The sequence below is a fragment of the Octopus bimaculoides genome, chromosome 8, assembly GCF_046866305.1.
Source record: "Octopus bimaculoides isolate indiv1 chromosome 8, ASM4686630v1, whole genome shotgun sequence".
Taxonomy (NCBI): Eukaryota; Metazoa; Mollusca; class Cephalopoda; order Octopoda; family Octopodidae; genus Octopus; species Octopus bimaculoides.
The window spans coordinates 69,164,209-69,182,568 of NC_142935.1; the positions used below are offsets into that span (position 1 = coordinate 69,164,209).

At 36.8% G+C, this 18,360-nt stretch overlaps 1 protein-coding gene across 4 annotated transcripts in view; it reads left to right on the forward strand.

Moving 5' to 3' along the window:
- Positions 1-18,360, forward strand: part of LOC106867807 (atrial natriuretic peptide receptor 1) — an 865,062-nt gene that overhangs the window by 669,975 nt on the left and 176,727 nt on the right. For all 4 annotated transcript variants that reach the window (XM_014912829.3, XM_089356636.1, XM_014912828.3 and 1 more), the window contains one exon: positions 4,096-4,200. In XM_014912829.3, the coding sequence (XP_014768315.1) occupies positions 4,096-4,200 (105 nt within the window). The remainder of the gene's footprint in view (positions 1-4,095; positions 4,201-18,360) is intronic.

Genomic DNA, 18,360 nt, shown 5'->3' on the forward strand with positions numbered 1-18,360 from the left:
GAAATATCATAAGAAGCCTTCGTTATGATTCAAAACATCATAAAATGTCTAAAACTGAGGCGTTACGTTCCAAGATTTCTGCAATGCTTGAAAGGAGGTGATAATAATAAACATCAAGAGTTGAGTGAAAATAATGATTAAAGTTATGATTGAGCAAATGAATAAAATGTATTTGATCATTTCATCTATCAGCTGAAGTAACGTTTACAATAGTTGGAACTGTTAGCAGACATAATAGTGTTTATTCTGCAGCTGAAAATCAATTGAATATAACAACCAAGAAAGTATCGTTTCCGTGTGTTTATTGTGTGGGCAGAAATTGACTGTGGAGGCCTTATCGCACGTTTCTGTTTCTTTTTTTCTTTTTTAACGATCCAGCCAGTGGAAAATGTTTGTTAAATATACATAACTATTTTCTCCTTTCTGAGTGAGCTTTTAACAGATGTCGGAAATTGACTTAGTCAAAATATCGCTGAAATGTGATTTGGTAATTGAGGACGAGAACTAAAGTGACCAGTAAAGTTTTTGGGTCTTCTTGCTTTAGATTTATTTCTTTGGCTCAGCCTTAACAACACAGCTTACAATGACCATCGTAGCAACCTTTTTTTTTAGATTTGTGAGAAAACAATCAACTCAGAAACATAGTATGTAATATTAAATTTTATAAGACATGATTGATTTTTTGCAAGCGAGAATAAAAATTTGATAGACTGGAAGCTTGTATTGCTGTGCCAGTGATAACCATTTAGAATATAAGCATCAATTTTATGTATATACATATAATCTGGAAAATAATTTTTCTTCGTCACTATTAATAATTTTTTTTAAAGCTATAACAAATATTTTATTTTGCAAAGTAATTAAAAACACAGCCAGTGTATGTGCATCTATGTGTGTATGTATAATGTATGTACACAAAAGTATACTCACACTCACGTACTCACACACACACACACACACACACACACACACACACACACACACACACACACACACACACACACACACACACACAAGAGAGAGATATCATATTTGATCATCATGTTTTTTTTTTATATAATTCTAATGTACTGAACCCAAAGTTGATTATTTCAAAATTACTCATTCTGTCGTTAGCTTGAAACATTACGATTTACGACTGTTCTGAGTATCCCGCATTACTGAAAATCTTAATGTAATGTAATTGTGGCATTGAATATTTGCAGCACGTTTGAAACGTTGTAAGAAGAAAATAAATTAAATTTTCTTTATACTATTGATTTAAAAAGAGTCGTTTCTACCTCCTCTTCCACAATGTGTTTGTGTGTGTGTGTGTGTGTGTGTGTGTGTGTGTGTGTGTGTGCTTGTGTGGATTTAATTCATAAGTCCTAGCATTTAAATGATAAAGAAAATTAAAATGCTAAAGTGACTTTTTAATCAATCTGTGTGTGTGTTTACACGCGTGTACATACGGAGATGTATAGCGCAGGAGAACAATTTTGAACATAATTTCTGCTGAGTTTGCTTTTACCATTTATTTAGAATAACATCGACATGCTGATTTCAAAACTACACTCAGTCTTCTTCTATCACCTCAAATTTATTTTCTACAACCTGCTCTCTGAATAAGCACAGTTGTATTGTTAGCCAGTAAGAAATACGGGTGGGTTGGTCAGCTGCTTTTATTATTTTGTTGAGAACACTGGGTAACATTTTCGGAAAACATTTTTAATTGCCTTCCTTTTTTCTTTTTATAATTAGTCCTACCTAACTTGATGGTGTTGGGTTCAGAAATGTTCTATCATGTGAAGCGCGTGACGATTTTTGTGGCATTTTATCAAAAAAATGTCAATTTTGCCGTTAAATGCAATACTGAAATAAGAAACTAACAGAAACCGAATAGCAGTTTCTATTGCTTAACAAATATATTACGTGCTTAATTACACATCTTAGGATAGATATTTCTCTCTCAAACTGGAATTTCAGCTACTAAAGACGTTTCATTTTGCTGCTTTGCATGAATAACTTGCCTCAGTAAAGTCTCTTTGGAGAGACCAGCATTAGTCAGCCATCATACTTGTGCTCCACCTGCTTTGATACTTAATCTCAGTTGTCTTGATGTCTTGGTGGAATCTTTCTCCCTGCTCATCACTTACTGCACTATGATTTTAAAGAAAGTAGTCCAGATGATTGTACAGGAAGTGTACTTTTACACCCATGTCTCCAAAAACTGCTCATCCTGCAATAGCCACCTAATCTGTGGCTCGTCAGACGCACCAACCTTAATTTTCTCCTGACACGAAGCTGAAAATGTTCTGCTTAAGTATTTGAAACAGTCACTGTCTCAATGTTTCAACACATATTTTACACAATATATGGTATGCCCATGCTTTGTCTTAGTCACCCAGTTTCATGGTAAAGTAAGATAAGCTTTCTTCACAAAATCTGTGATTTTGTTTCGCTGCTTGGGTAAAGTGTAACATTCACAAATATAGCAATAGACATTTATGAAGTAACAAATACAGATTTGAGATGGCAAAGTTCCGTAAAGAACATACATACCATGAATATGGAGAATTCACAAAAAAAAAACAGACGAAGACAGGTGGTGTAGAAAATAGATAGATGTATTAGTATAACGCTCGGGAACTGAAAAAGTCTTTAATGTTTCGAGCCTACGCTCTTCAACAAAAAGGAACACAGAAAGAAACAAGGAGAGAAAAAAATGTGTGTAATGGTCAGCGATCTACATACCATGAAGTTCTTTCTATAGTTCTTTGATTATGCTTGACAAGGAGTGATAAAAAGTGACGTCACATTCAAAATACAAATTTTCATACGAAACAGTTCAAGGTTCAATAAATCATGTCTCATCTGGTTTACAATGATAGTCACACTAAACCAAGCAATGCGTGGGCACATCTGTAGTTCCAGAAATATGAGACATGTATGATGTCAAGGACCACAGAAATGTGTTGTTTGTTAAACATCTAATTGTATAAAGGACATTTCTGTCATCATCATGAAATTTAAAGCGGGTTAGATTGAAAATAGTGAAAGTTGCTCATGTCTGATGCTTTTTATTTACTGATGATGCTTAAATCATATATTTTATTTTCACTTTTGTTGTTTCATTTACTTTAAATGATATTGAAAATCTGTTTTTAAAAACTATGTGAAGTTTTCATACATGTGCCTACATTTGATGGAGCCAAATCTATCATTAGAAGTAGTGAAAATATTAGAAATTCTGACAAATGGACTTATCGCTCTTGACTTGATACAACAAAATGGATCTTATTTTTTAAAAATCAGCATCCATAATTACTAGGAAACATGTCTCTAACACCAGACAACGAAAAACATGTTCCCTAGTGTAATTAAGGAGAAAATGAACATAAGATAAGGTGGTAACAACTTATTAAAAACTGAGGCATATTATAAAGGATTTTGAATTAACATCTAATTAATTTATCAAAAACATCTATGTCTTTTTTGTTCAACTTCTCCTATCACGGCTAGAATTATCAAGTTGTAAGAAAGATTACATGGTCGAAAAAAATGCTGAAATTTTGTGTCCTGTGAAGGGAAACATTTATTTCTTACATATTTCTTTGGTTGTGTATAGACCCAAATCCACAGCATTTACTGTCAACATGGGCGTCATGGTTCTGTGGTTAATACATGCGACTCGTAATCACGTTGTTTTAAATTCAATATTACTGCATGGTACCTTGAGTTAGTCTCTAATTACATCTCAGGGTCGAACAAAAAACTTTTGACAAAATTATGGAGACAAAAACTATGTGAGGCCTCGTAGGATGATCTTTTTCTGTTCTTATATGATAGAGTCAATCTATCTCTGGGTTTATTACCCCAAATCCTGTTCCTTGGATGCTTCCAGAGGAACACTTCTTGCAAACATTTTGTTCAAATATCTGGTGGCAGTATTCTCTATTTTTCCCACTAGTTTTAAAGGTCTTGAAAAGTATTTTAATCGCTGCTTTCTTTCTCCGATTTGGCCATAATGACGCTGATTAAAACGATCCCTATACGTAACTTATGTATTCGTTTTAATTCAATTTTAAATTCAATTAATTCACTTCCTTTTTTCAGATGAAAGATTTATCCAGCGACTACATTGTTCGGTTTATTGGAAGCTGTATCGACCCACCAAATATGTGTTTATTAACAGAATATTGTCCCAAGGGAAGTTTACAGGTAACGTAAATATATTTCTTGTAGCTTATAATTTTTAATTTATAATGTTTGAAAAAGATTAGATTACTCAGTGATGTTGGATTTCTTGCCGACTCGGCTCTGAATTCTTCTCTGAATAATTTCAGCATTTTACGTCGACAAATATACATTACTGTACATTTTCTTCGCGATTCTATAGTGAAGTTAATGCTTTGTTGATGAGGTTATAATACAGGGGTGGCCGTGAGCTCATTCTATTGTGCGCGCAGGCTGATATACTCATATATACAAAATATAGTAAATTTTTCAATCATAAAATTTATACAGTATTCGTATGCCTACTTGCAACACAGTTCACGTTTCCACTTCGACTTAAAATGGTCAGACTCGAGCAGAAATCGTTCCATAATTGCCATTTGAATGGAAATCTTGTTTTCACTATGAAACACATATTGCTAGGATTGCACCACCTCCTTGAGACCAAACTACACTCTAACTGAAAAATATAACTATAAACGTCCTTTAGCGAGGAAGATGGTTGTGTGGAAATAATAGTTTGCTGAGGTCACCAGTGTGGCGGTTTGTTGAATACCACCATCTTAACGTTGTCCGTTGGTTATTAGTTCGACAGAAGTTGTTCTCACGTCGGGTTGACTCCATGGTTATTGGTCGGAGATGACGATGTCGGCGACGGTATATGTTGGTAACAGCGTGCAGCAGACAGACGTCTCCAACTGCGTTCATGTGTTCGTTCAACAGTGATGATACACAATAACAACTCGCTTTAAGATTATAAGGTTTTATTGTAGCGTGGGTTACACATGAATTGCCTTGCATGGAGTTCTGTATAGAGTTGTGTAGTGTTTGATAGGGATGTCTCTAGTGTCTTAGCAGTAAATGAACGAGTGCGTGAAGTCATTAGTTGTGCTTTGTATATACAGAAGGAGACTTGATAGAAGTCTTTCAAGATAGCTTGAGATAATGACACTGAGTTCGATCTATACTGCTAGCGCACGTGGAAGAAGAATGATCTTGTGTGAGAGTGGCCAGCGTTTAACGCGATAGAACAAAACTGCATGCCGGGATTCCTTCAGAAAAGCGAGACAGAACTGAAATGACCTCAACTGAACAGCTACATTATATGTGACAATAGGGCGTAGCAGAGAACGCCTGTTCGAGGGAGCCTATTATTTCAACCAATCACAGACTGAGTAGAGCTGTAAACTGACAGTGTCGTTGGAGCCCACTCTGAGATCCAAAAATTCACGTTTTGAACAAATGCTAATACAGACATACTACAGTCCTAAATTCAGTGGCGGCGTTAATGAAGATATTACGCGTTAATTTAATAGGTTAAACTTATCTTTATTAATGTATATCGAATTAGATATATACAAAATTTACACAGATATAAGAGTTAGAACTTGTGATCCGCCGGCGGAACTTTTTCTTAGGAAATTTTTGCCCGCCGCAGTTCGCCACTCCTGTTATAATACAACCGAAAATCTTATATATATATATATATACATATATATATATATATATATATATATATATATATATATATATATATATATATATATATATATATATAGGGAGAATTCACACAAAAAAAAAAAAGACGAAGACAGATGGTGTAGAAAATAAACAGATGTATTAGTATAATACATTGTGTGGCATCTTGGGCAAGTGTTTTCTACTATAGCCTCAGGCCGACCAAAACTGTGTGAGTGGACTTAGTAGACGGACGGAAACTGGAAGAAGCCCGTCGTGTATATATATATATATATATATATATATATATATATATAGAGAGAGAGAGAGAGAGAGAGAGAGAGAGAGAGAGAGAGATATGGATATAGATATATATCTTTGTGTGCGTGCGTATTTGTCACTCTTCCATCACTTGACAACCGATGCTGTTGTGCTTATATCCCCGTAACTTAGCGGTTTGGCAAAAGAGACATTATTAGTTTAAGTGACATTTTTAGTTTAAAAACAATTTTCAAAATAACAATTGAGCATTCACTTTTGGTATGACTCTATGGTAGTTGAGTCAAATGTTTTGTGAAGATCAAGTAGTCTTGCTTCATGGTTTGTTGAACACTATAGCTTGTCGTAGAATAATGGTTTCCTTTGTGTTATGGGGTTGGGGTATGCGTCACGAGTATGTACGTAGTGGTGTTTATATGTGTATGGGTGCGGTGAATGTGAGCAACATTTTAGAGATACGAATGTGCTGGTTTATGTGCGTATGAGGGTGATAGATTATGCGTGTGCCGGTGTAGTGAGATGTATATGAGGGAGCATGCGTGCTAAGTGTTTGTGTTTTGCTGTTGTACATCGGCGGAGGATGTAGAAATAGACATGTAAAATAGTAAAAACCAATGATTCATGAACGACACCCCTTGAGTGATTTGTTCTGCATCGAGTTAAATACACTTCGCTTATCACTATTACCTCAAAAATGCAATGAACAATTGATTGACTGATTGTAAACTTGTAACCAATGACACTGTTGTTCACACAATCGGAAGTAATAAGACAAGTAAATAAATAAACAAATGAATACTTAAATAAGGAAATAAATAAGTAAATAAATAAATAAATGTAAGCTGAGGGAACCTTTATTAATTATAAAGTTCTACTACTAATTACAATGTTGAACCATACCAACATTTCATTACCTATATATAAAGGTGTAATTCTCATTAGAATCACTGCTTCTCTGTTTATCTCGTGTAGGCACATGATTCTTCATGCTGGAGTCTCTCATCAGTTGCCAAATTAATTCTTCCTTTTGATGCTTACAAGTGTTACACCTGTGACCTCGTTAGCAAACCACTTGTAATGCAATTTTTTTTATATATTAAGTTAATTATGCCTAACACGAATATGACTGAAGTTATAGATTTCTAAATAGCACTTTAAGAACAAAACTAGATGGAGCACACACACACAAAAAAACAAACAACAAAAAAAGGTAGATATAAACACATGAACATATAGATAAATAAAAACAAAAACAAACGAACATGTATTAACAGAGGATATAGATAATACAGGCACTCCCCATACACATACATGCACTTACAAAACATAGACACGTTAAAGGATACGCATGCGTAGACACATACAATAGGAATACAAAATACAAAATGGCTGATAGTTAGCAAGGTGAGACACATAAGAAAGACGAAAGCAAAGGACCACTGATGAGGTCACAGAAGTGTGACGAAAGAACTCTGGCCGAAATAGGATTAATGTAATATAAAGCTGAAGCAAATTAATACCAAATATACAGTGCGTGTGTTTTTATTGGCTAAACTGGCAATATGACCATCCCCAAGTACAACAATATATATATATATATATATATATATATATATATATGGCTGTATGTATATATGTATGTATGTATGTATGTGTGTGTGTGTGTGTATGTGTGTGTGTGTGTGTGTGTGTGTGTGTGTGTGTGCATGCATATATTTCAGATATAAATGCCAGCACTTTTAAACAAGATATGTAACTATATTCTTTCTTTCATATTGTTATACAAAAATGCCCAATGTGAAATATTGTCCAAATATTTATAATTTTCACAGCTAATTTACGATTTAGGATTCATTAACGTGTAATGAAATTTGGGGTGGATATATCTGATTTCTGCAGTAAAACGATTAACATATGATAATTTTGCTGGAAATTAATCACAAAAACCCTGTGTTTTAGAGAAAACTAAACAAGATATTTCATATCTATGAAATAAGCTATCTTAAATTAGGCAAAAATATTTCAACCGACAACTGAAACAGGATTCCATTTTCAACCTATATCTGGTATCGTTAGCTTTAGCAGGAGGGCACGCATTTTCGCTGGAAAAATATTATAGTTGAATGGAATCGACCCCAGACCATGACTGGTGCTATGTTATTGACCCCAAAGACCAAAACAAAACCCGGCAAGGCTTGAGCTCAGAATACTTACGAAAATAACTACACACAAAACATTTTGTTCGGCACTTTGCCTTTGTTGCTAACCACTGTCTTCGAAACAAAACAACAATTATATGAGGAGATATGATTAATTATCGATTTGAGTGGGAACAAATATCTGTTAAGGATCAATTTATGGATTAATTGATCTGTTTTTTAATATCAGGATATCATGTTCGTATTCTAATTAAAACATTGTCCTTGCGATTAAAAGCAGTTAGGTATGTATAGAAACATAACACTATAAAAGGTTGTATAAATATTTGAAGTTCATTTGGAATTGTCTTCTAAATAAGGTCAGAAATTAATTAAAAGTGGTCATATAAGAGAGATCATTTAATAATGATTTGACACATAAAAAGTTTCTTCAGATTAATTTCCTGCTCACAGCATGCAAAGTTTTCCCAGCTCAGGAACGTCACAGCATAACTCCATCCATCTATCCATCTATCTTCTTTGCTCTCTATTCCTAGGAGGTTCGTGTGAGTAGAGTCCTCTTGTACCTCCTCCATATGGTTCAATCAGAAGCAGCTTATGGTCATGAATTTTGGGTAATGACCTAAAGAGTACGATTGCAAATACAAGTGGCCAAAATAGGGTTCCTCCAAAGTATCTCTAGAGTAACGTTACTCAACAGGTTGTATATCTTGGAGATCAGAAAGTCTCTCCAGATCAAGCCGCTACTCCTTTGAATTGAGAGGTCACAGTTCAGACATGCGATTAGAATGTTGCAGGGAAGAATCACAAGATGAATTCTTCAGGCCAAGCCAAATGACAGAAAACTTAGGAGTCCACTGACCCGGTACAAGTGACAAATCTCTTTGAGGCATATTTATTCTGTTTCTATGAGTCTTTGTCTTCTAAACTAATGGGAATGGGATCTTTATAGGAATCTTACTGCTTTCACTGTGGATAGATTTAGCATAGGGAAACAGCAGAGAAATAGGAAAAAATATCTCTTTTACTTTTACTTGTTTCAGTCATTTGACTGCGGCCATGCTAGAGCACCGCCTTTAGTCGAGCAAATCGACCCCAGACCTTATTCTTTTTGGAAGCCTAGTATTTATTCTATCGGTATCTTTTGCCAAACCGCTAAGTTACAGGGACCATCGGTTGTCAAGCAATGTTGGGGGGACAAACACGGACACACAAACATATACACATACATACATATATATATACATATATACGACGGGCTTCTTTCAGTTTCCGTCTACCAAATCCACTCACAAGGCTTTGGTCAGCCCGAGGCTATAGTAGAAGACACTTGCCCAAGGTTCCACGCAGTGGGAATGAACCCGGAACCATGTGGTTCACAGCCACTCCTTCATTTAAAGCTTTTGGCTATCCATAACAACAGAAACAAATTACCGATTTGCTAGTTTCCTTAATGTATCACTAGATCTGAATACTGGTTTATAGGCACAATATCAAATTTACTGAAAACCTAAGATATTTTAGTAGAAACTCAAATCGTCCCCGCACTGTTATAGATATAATAATTAGTAACATATCCCATAGAATATCTAACCTTTTCGCAAATAAAACCATTTTAAATTCACTTGCGGATTACTACAATTCAGCACTCACTCGGACGAGCTACAGGGAAAGAAATTAAATATATTCCTATGAGTGGAATAATAATGCATCTTGGCAGTACTAATACTAGTGCAAAAATTAAGAAGGAATACGGAACTGTGAGACTGGAAAGATGCAAAAACTAAATAAGTGTAGGAGTGTGAAATACAAATATGATGGGTTTAGTGTGATTAGGAAATATAGGAATGAAGAGGGTAATAATAACTATAGGAATACTGTAACTAATAGATCCACACCAAGCATTAAAACTTCTAGTAAAATTTATGCTAAAGGAGAGACTGATACAAGTAACTATCCTACACGATTACATTGTGTGGAAGCTTCAAGCAAGATAGTATGAGGAAAATAAATTTTGGACTCAATGGAAATATCACAAAACATAAGTGTGGATATTATAGTGATAGAAACGATCACCCTAATGATATATCGGCCAAAAGGAGAATATTGTGGTATAATCCGGTATTTGGACTCCAGTTTCATTCAAAATTACTCTGGTGTATTTTTTCTTTATTTTTTAATGAGTTGAACAAGCGTTTCCTCAAATCCAGTTGATTCCATAAGATCTTTAAAATAGACACAATGAAACTTCTCACGCAACTTCTTACAGCTTTGAATGTTGTATTTTCAAATCGAATAATAGGAAACTTAACAAATAACAAGCATAACAATTTGTGGTAGCAATAATATGGAAACAGCCCAACCGAGTGTAGATGAATTGAGTAATAACAATGACATGGACACTAGTAATAATCTGATAGTTGATGAAAAAATAACGATACCAACTGTTCAAGGGTTTAATATGGTGCTCATAGAAATATAACCGCAAATAGTAAGGATTGTGATAATAATCGTAACAATGATAAACAAATATTGATAATCATGATATTAACATTAATGATATTAATTGAATTAGGAAAAACAAGAACAGCAGCGAGGATAATAACGGTTATCTGGTTAACAATAACAACAATGCTAATCACACATCTATTTGCAACAGTAACAATAAAGGTAACAACAGCAACAACAACAGCAGCAGCAGCAGCAGCAGCAGCAGTAGTAGTAGTAGTAGTAGTAGTAGTAGTAGTAGTAGTAGTAGTAGGGGGTGATGGGTGGTGGTGGTAGTAGTAGTAGTAGTAGTAGTAGTAGTAGTAGTAGTAGTAGTAGTAGTAATGTAGTAGTAGTAGTAGTAGTAGTTACAAGAAAAGAGTTAGTAATGTGAGTAGTGTTAATGCTGTTTACGATATTAAAAGGTGTCCATCAAAAATAGAAGTGCCTGTCCTTTGGATAACAACTGCTTCCATAAAAAATGTCCTGTTCAGATTAAAGGAAACGAATATGGATAAGTTGGTGCAACGACGAACTTTTTCAAAATCCGATGGCGTAACCATGTGGCGTCCTTTCGAGATATAAATAAAAGACATAATATTTCTTTGGCTAGCCTTATCTGGCATTGGACAAGAAGGGAGATTCCATATATTTCCTTGTCAGTAGTAAGAACTGCATGCTGGTATGCCGAGAAGTCTAGGTTATATAATTTCTGTTTAGAAGAGATATAATGTATGTTATTATCTAAAGAAAATCTGATTAATAGACACTGGCTTATGAGATGCCACCACTAGTTCGAAAAACCTTTAAAGAAAAATATAATAATATATTTATCAGAGAAAATACTAATTATTCCTATTACTATTGAAAGTTCATCTTACGAAACCTACCAAAGGGACCTCTGCATTCATTGTTGTCACTCCGTCGCTTACAACGTCGAGGGTTCCAATTGATCCGATCAACAGAACAGCCTGCTCGTGAAATTAACGTGCAAGTGGCTGAGCACTCCAGAGACACGTGTACCCTTAACGTAGTTTTCGGGGATATTCAGCGTGACACAGTGTGACAAGGCTGACCCTTTGAATTGCAGGCACAACAGAAACAGGAAGTAAGAGTGAGAGAAAGTTGTGATGAAAGAGTACAGCAGGGTTCGCCACCATCCCCTGCCGGAGCCTCGTGGTGCTCTAGGTGTTTTCGCTCATTAAACACTCACAACGCCCGGTCTTGTAATCGAAACCGCGATCTTATGACCACGAGTCCGCTGCCCTAACCCCTGGGCCATTGCGCCTCTCCTGCATTCATATATCACGAGTATACATATATTTAGAAGGAATTTTCTTGAAACATTCAATACGAACTCTTAAACTCTGGTATCCTTATGAAAGTGTGCGCTTTGGCACAATGATATCTATATCTATTCATATCTAACTGCTTGTGGAGGCGCAATGGCCCAGTGGTTAGCGCAGCAGACTCGCGGTCATAGGATCGCGGTTTCGATTCCCAGACCGGGCGTTGGGAGTGTTTATTGAGCAAAAACACCTAAAGCTCCAGGAGGCTCCGGCAGGGGATGGTGGCGAACCCTGCTGCATTCTTCCACCACAACTTTCTCTTACTTCCTGTTTCTGTTGTGCCTGTAATTCAAATGGTCAGCCTTGTCACACTGTACCACGCTGAATATCCCCGAGAACTACGTTAAGCATACACGTGTCTGTGGAGTGCTCAGCCACTTGCACGTTAATTTCACGAGCAGGCTGTTCCGTTGATCGGATCAACTGGAAACCTCGACGTCGTAAGCGACGGAGTGCCAACAACAATAACTGCTTATTCAATTTGCTTGAAAATTTGACTCAGGTCAATTGGAATGAATGTAAGAAGGGAAAAATCCTTTTTTTAATTTTTCATCTTTGTATATAAAGCACAAGCAGTCTTATTTAAACCTGTGTGTGCAGAGGTCTATTTACTTATTTTTTTCTTCTTGGTAAGTAGGACATGCCTTTAAGTATTAATAGCATTTGTATCCATTTTATCTGTGCTCGAGCGTGGGGGCGTGTGTTTGCGGCTAAGCGTTGAATTATGTGGTACTGTCATCTGACTCTGTGGTGCCAATATTTGGCTAACTGCAATAATGTGGCAGACAAACTACAAGCGTATGCCTGCATTTACTTGTCTGCATAGCAGATGAAAGAAATGTACCCCAAGACTGCTAAAAAGAACTTTTGAAGAACATCACTATAAAGTAACTTTCAAGACAGAAATTGTTAACAAGACTATAATTTATTATACTGTCTAAAACAAAACTTCCCTTTCTCGTGTCTGTTTTTTTTTTATTATTTGGTGGAGAAGGGGGTCTTTTTTTAATCCAGCCTTCTTGACTAGTTAATTCAAACCGTGGTTTGTTTTGTTTTGTTTCGCTTGTAATATGTAAATGTAACCATGTTAAACACTTCCCAGTATAAAATCGATAATTCAAGTATCTACAGCAAATAACTTTTATGCATGATTCTGAATAATTGCATCAACAGTAAAATTAGCAGTTATTCATGTTGAGTCTCTGGGTGTTTTAAGGAACGCTTTCATTTAACTGAGTGAAGAAGCGGAACCACTTGGCCTTAGAATCTCTTCTGCTAAGTCTAAGATCCAGTCCTTCATTGGCTTCTTGGAGGACACCACGTCGTCTGTCTATGTTGTAGGTGAGAATACCGAAGCTGTTGACCTCTTCACTTGTCTCAGTAATGAGATACATAGCAGCATTAGCTGTGGGTCTGAAGTCATAAAAGGACTTGGACGAGCTGATGCAGTTGTAGACTCATTTGACTGTGGTGTTTGGCGCTGCCGGTATCTGAGAAGTAGGACAATGTGTTGGTTCTTTTGGTCTCTGGTCCCCTCTGTCCTACTCTATAACTGTGAGACTTGGACACTGTCCGAAGCACTTAGGAGCCACCTGAACTTCTCTGGTACCAGGACGCTTTGCAGGATTATGGATTACGATTGGTCAGATTTCATATCTTTGGGAGGGTAGTGGTTAACGATACACTTAATTTTGTCTTTGAAATTGCTATGTGCTAAAGCACTATTGTAATACGGGGTTAACATACTCAAAATATACTTGTTAGAATACACGTTAATTTATATATTTGTGCGTTTATTCGAGAGTATGCTTTTGTGTGTTGAATCCCAAACTTAATTACTAATTCTTGTTTCCTTATCTAATAAAATAATTACAAAGGTGTCCCAACATTAATTCTTTCGTGAAATTATGTTTTATCTGAACCATCTTCTGTAAAGTAAAGTTCAAAATTATCTCTTCTAACTTAGACACAAACATTTTTATGGGAGAGAGAGGGACATATTGAATCCAGTCTATGGCTGGTATTTGTTATTGATGTTCTTTAGCAGCATATTCTTGTGTGCGTGTGTGTGTATGTGTGTGTGTGTGTATGTGTGTGTGTTTGTGTGTGTGTGTACATACAGCAGTATGTGTTTACCTATATATGCGTATATCTGTCTATTTATTTATCCATGTATACACTCACACATATATGAATGAATGCATGTATGTAAATATGTATAGGTATATGTGTGTGTGTATATTTGTTTATTCATTTTGTATAAATACAGGCATGTAGTTGTTAGCGTGGGCGTGTATTAACTTATTAGCTTATACAGTAAGATAATGGCTTCTGAACGAAGCAATGAGTTACCAAAGTGTTGTTATTAGTTTTGTAGATTGTATCTGTCTGTGTGTCGACAAGATGTTACTGGAGCAAACTATAAATAATTCATTTGAGTCATCATTGGCAATACTGAAGACGAATAAAACATAAACTTGAGACATTATAACACGGATTTGAGATAATTAAAGTGAAAGACGAAAGAGTAGACTAACGAAAGATATAGAAAAATAAGGGAATAATGAGAGAGAGAGAGAGAGAGAGAGAGAGAGAGAGAGAGAGAGAGAGAGAGGAGAGAGAGGGAGGGAGAGGGAGAGAGAGGGTATCAAATGTTGTGATTATATTGACTTTGAATTTAAGGTTAGCAATTTCTTACAAAGCTGAGAAATTCTAAAGTATAAACACAATATAGCGGTGAAATTATACGTAATGTACACAGTGCTGCAATGTTGTGTCTACAGTCTAGTGGATTATATTGTGCATGAGTGGTCTGTAGTATTGTGTAGTAGAGTGTAGTGTACTATAGTATGGTATCAAGAGGAAACAAAGGACCAAATGTACTTGCCGAGCTATAGGATCATAAGGCCAGTTTCTCGGATTTTGCGACGTATGCATTCCTCCACCCGGACAGAAAGCTAGCCCGTCGCAGGATTACTCATTTTTGCCAGCTGAATGGACTGGAGCTATGCAAAATCAAGTGTTTCCCGGTCAAGGAATCGAATGCACAACCTTATAATGATGAATACAACACCCAAATCACTAAGCCACGCGCCTCCACATAGTAAATATAGTGTCATGTACTCTAATTTTGGTACAATGCCAGCAATTTTGAGGGTGGGGAGGGGCTAGGACGACCCCGAGAGGATGAAAAGCAAAATCGACCGCGACGGAATTTGAACTCACACCGTGAAGACAAGCGAAATGCCGCTTAGCATTTTTCCCGGCGTGCTAATAATTCTGCTAGTTTTCTGCCTTAGAGCCTTGTAGCACAAAAGTGTACTGCAATCCAAAGTCGTATACTCTACTGTACTGTGGTGTAACATAGTGTACTGTAGTTCTCTAGTATACTGAAGTATATTTTATCTACTCTAGGTACAAGGTCTGAAATTTGGGGGGAGGGGGCCAGTCGATTAGATCGACCCCAGTACGCAATTGGTACTTGATTTATCGACCCCGAAAAGATGAAATGCAAAGTCGACCTCGACGGAATTTGAACTCAGAACGTAAATACAGACGAAATACTGCTAAGCATTTCGCACGGTGTGACAACGTTTCTTATTTCTTTATTGCCCACAAGGGGCTAAACATAGAGGGGACAAACAAGGACAGACAGGGATTAAGTCGATTACATCGATCCCAGTGCATAACTGATACTTAATTTACCGACCCAGAAAGGATGAAAGGCAAAGTCGACATCGGCGGAATTTGAACTCAGAACGTAACGGCAGACGAAATACCGCTAAGCATTTCGCCCGGCGTGCTAACGTTTCTGCCAGCTCGCTGCCTTAGTATAGTGTAGTATACTTATAGTATTTTAGTATGATATGTTGTATTGTTCTGTACTATAGTATAATGTGTGGAGGCGCAATGGCCCAGTGGTTAGGGCAGCGGACTCGCGGTCATAGGATCGGGGTTTCGATTCCCAGACCGAGCGTTGTGAGTGTTTATTGAGCGAAAACACCTAAAGCTTCACGAGGCTCCGGCAGGGGATGGTGGCGAACCCTGCTGTACTCTTTCATCACAACTTTCACTCACTCTTACTTCCTGTTTCTTGTTTCTGTTGTGCCTGTAATTCAAAGGGTCAGCCTTGTCACACTGTGTCACGCTGAATATCCCCGAGAACTACGTTAAGGGTACACGTGTCTGTGGAGTGCTCAGCCACTTGCACGTTAATTTCACGAGCAGGCTGTTCCGTTGATCGGATCAACTGGAACCCTCGGCGTCGTAAGCGACGGAGCGCCAAACTATGGTATAATGTACTCACGATATTGTGAGCAGCAGAATATTGTACTATATCTATATAGCGTAACGTACTTTAATATAGGAGGGCGAATGGCTTACTGGTTAGGGTGTTGCACTGACGATCGTGAGAGAGTAGTTTCATTTCTTAGACCCGGTCGTTCGTTGTGTTTTTGAGCAAAATACTTCATCTCATGTTGCTTAGTGATCCCTTGGACACCAGATGCGCTGTACACCGTCGATTTCATGAAGGGGAATGAAATGATATACGGCATATGCATCTGATCCCTATAACAAATCATTTGTGCAGGACCTTTTCACCTTCATTTTGTCAGCACTATCAACATTGTTACTAGCACCATAGAGATTTTAAATACTGTAGTAGTAGTAGTAGTAGTAGTAGTAGTAGTAGTAGCGGTGGAGGCGGCGTTGGTCGTGGTTGTAGTAGTAGTATATACTGAAGGCAGAATCACGATAACTTGTTATATGCTTACAGATGAATCTTTGTATTATAACAGTTTTTTTTTGTTTTTGTTTTTTTGTGGAGGAGTAGTGGTTGCGACGTCATTACGTCTCATCTCCGTCTAAACATTTCGTTGAAATGTTCATCTCAATCATGTAATACAATAATTCTTCTTTCTTTTTTCTCATATATTAACAATAGTTCAATATTTCGTCGAGTTTTCTTGCCAGTATTAGCCATTTTTTTTCACATAGTTTCACATAGAAACAAAATGCAAAAAAAAAGAAGAGAAAATGCTTCAAAATATCTAAATAGATAAATATGATTGAAGGATAATGTCTAAGTAGCAGAATCAAGTTGAATATTCTTCGCAATGAATAACAAGAACAGAAACGACATAAACTCACTTTTTGCATTGTTACCACTAAATAATACAACACAACATATACATTACACAATAACTATATAACATAAACTACACAATACATATTTTACATAATCAGCTGGCACTCTGCTGGTTTCCGCGACGTGGGTTACAATTGACCATATCGATGGAACAGCCTGCTCGTGAAATTGACGTGCAAGTGGCTGAGCACTCCACAGACACGCATACCCTTAACGTAGTTTTCGGGGTGATTTAGCGTGACACAGAATGTGACAAGGCTGAACCCTTTGAATTACAGGTACAACTCATTTTTGTTAGCTGAGTGGACTGGGGCAACGTGAAATAAAGTGACTTGATCAAGGACAGAACGCACCACCGAGAATTGAATTCACGACCTTACGATCGTGAGTCGAATACGCTAACCACAAAGCCACACGCCTTCACATAATCAGCATCCACTGATATAACAAAACCACACAACGCATACTTTCAAAAGGGGTCAGAGGTTTTTCTTGACTCATAGATTCATAAAGCCAGTTTTCCGGGGTCTATGGCCTATTTATCCCCCCACCTGGACGGGACACCGATCCGTCGCAGGATTACTCATTTTTGCCAAATAAGTGGATTGGAGCAACATGAAATGAAGTGTTTTGCTATAGATTCTATAGCAACCTGTATGCCGCAGAACACTGGTGTGCCACGAGACGATCCTAGATGTGTCGCAGTGTAACGTGAATATAATTTTTTTCCCCTATACTTTTAGTTATATTTTTACTTCAGATGTGCCACCGAATTTTGAAAAGAATATAAGTGCACCGCAAGTGTAAAGAGGTTGCGGAGCACAGCTCTAGAACCCAACTTATCGTCTGGTCTACAAATCGAAACCACAATCTTATGATCATGAGTGATGCAACCTAACCACCAAGTTACGTGCCTCCACACAACACAAACTTTACATAATCATTATTCAATAATATAACATAACCTACACAATACATATTTAAACAATAATTAACCAGCATTAAAACGCACAACATATGGAATACATTTACCGCATAACAAAATAACACAATTCTTATTAAGCATGCTCCATAGCAGCAAGCAAATAAAAAACCAAACCCAAAGACAACAACACAAGTTCTTCACAACAAAGCAAACAAATACACTTCTATATTCCCAAGATACAATACTGCACACAGTTCCAAACACAGAGGTGCATCTGATGATGCAGCAGAAGCTCACATGAAACAGTTAAAAAGCATTATGCGAATAATAATAATAATA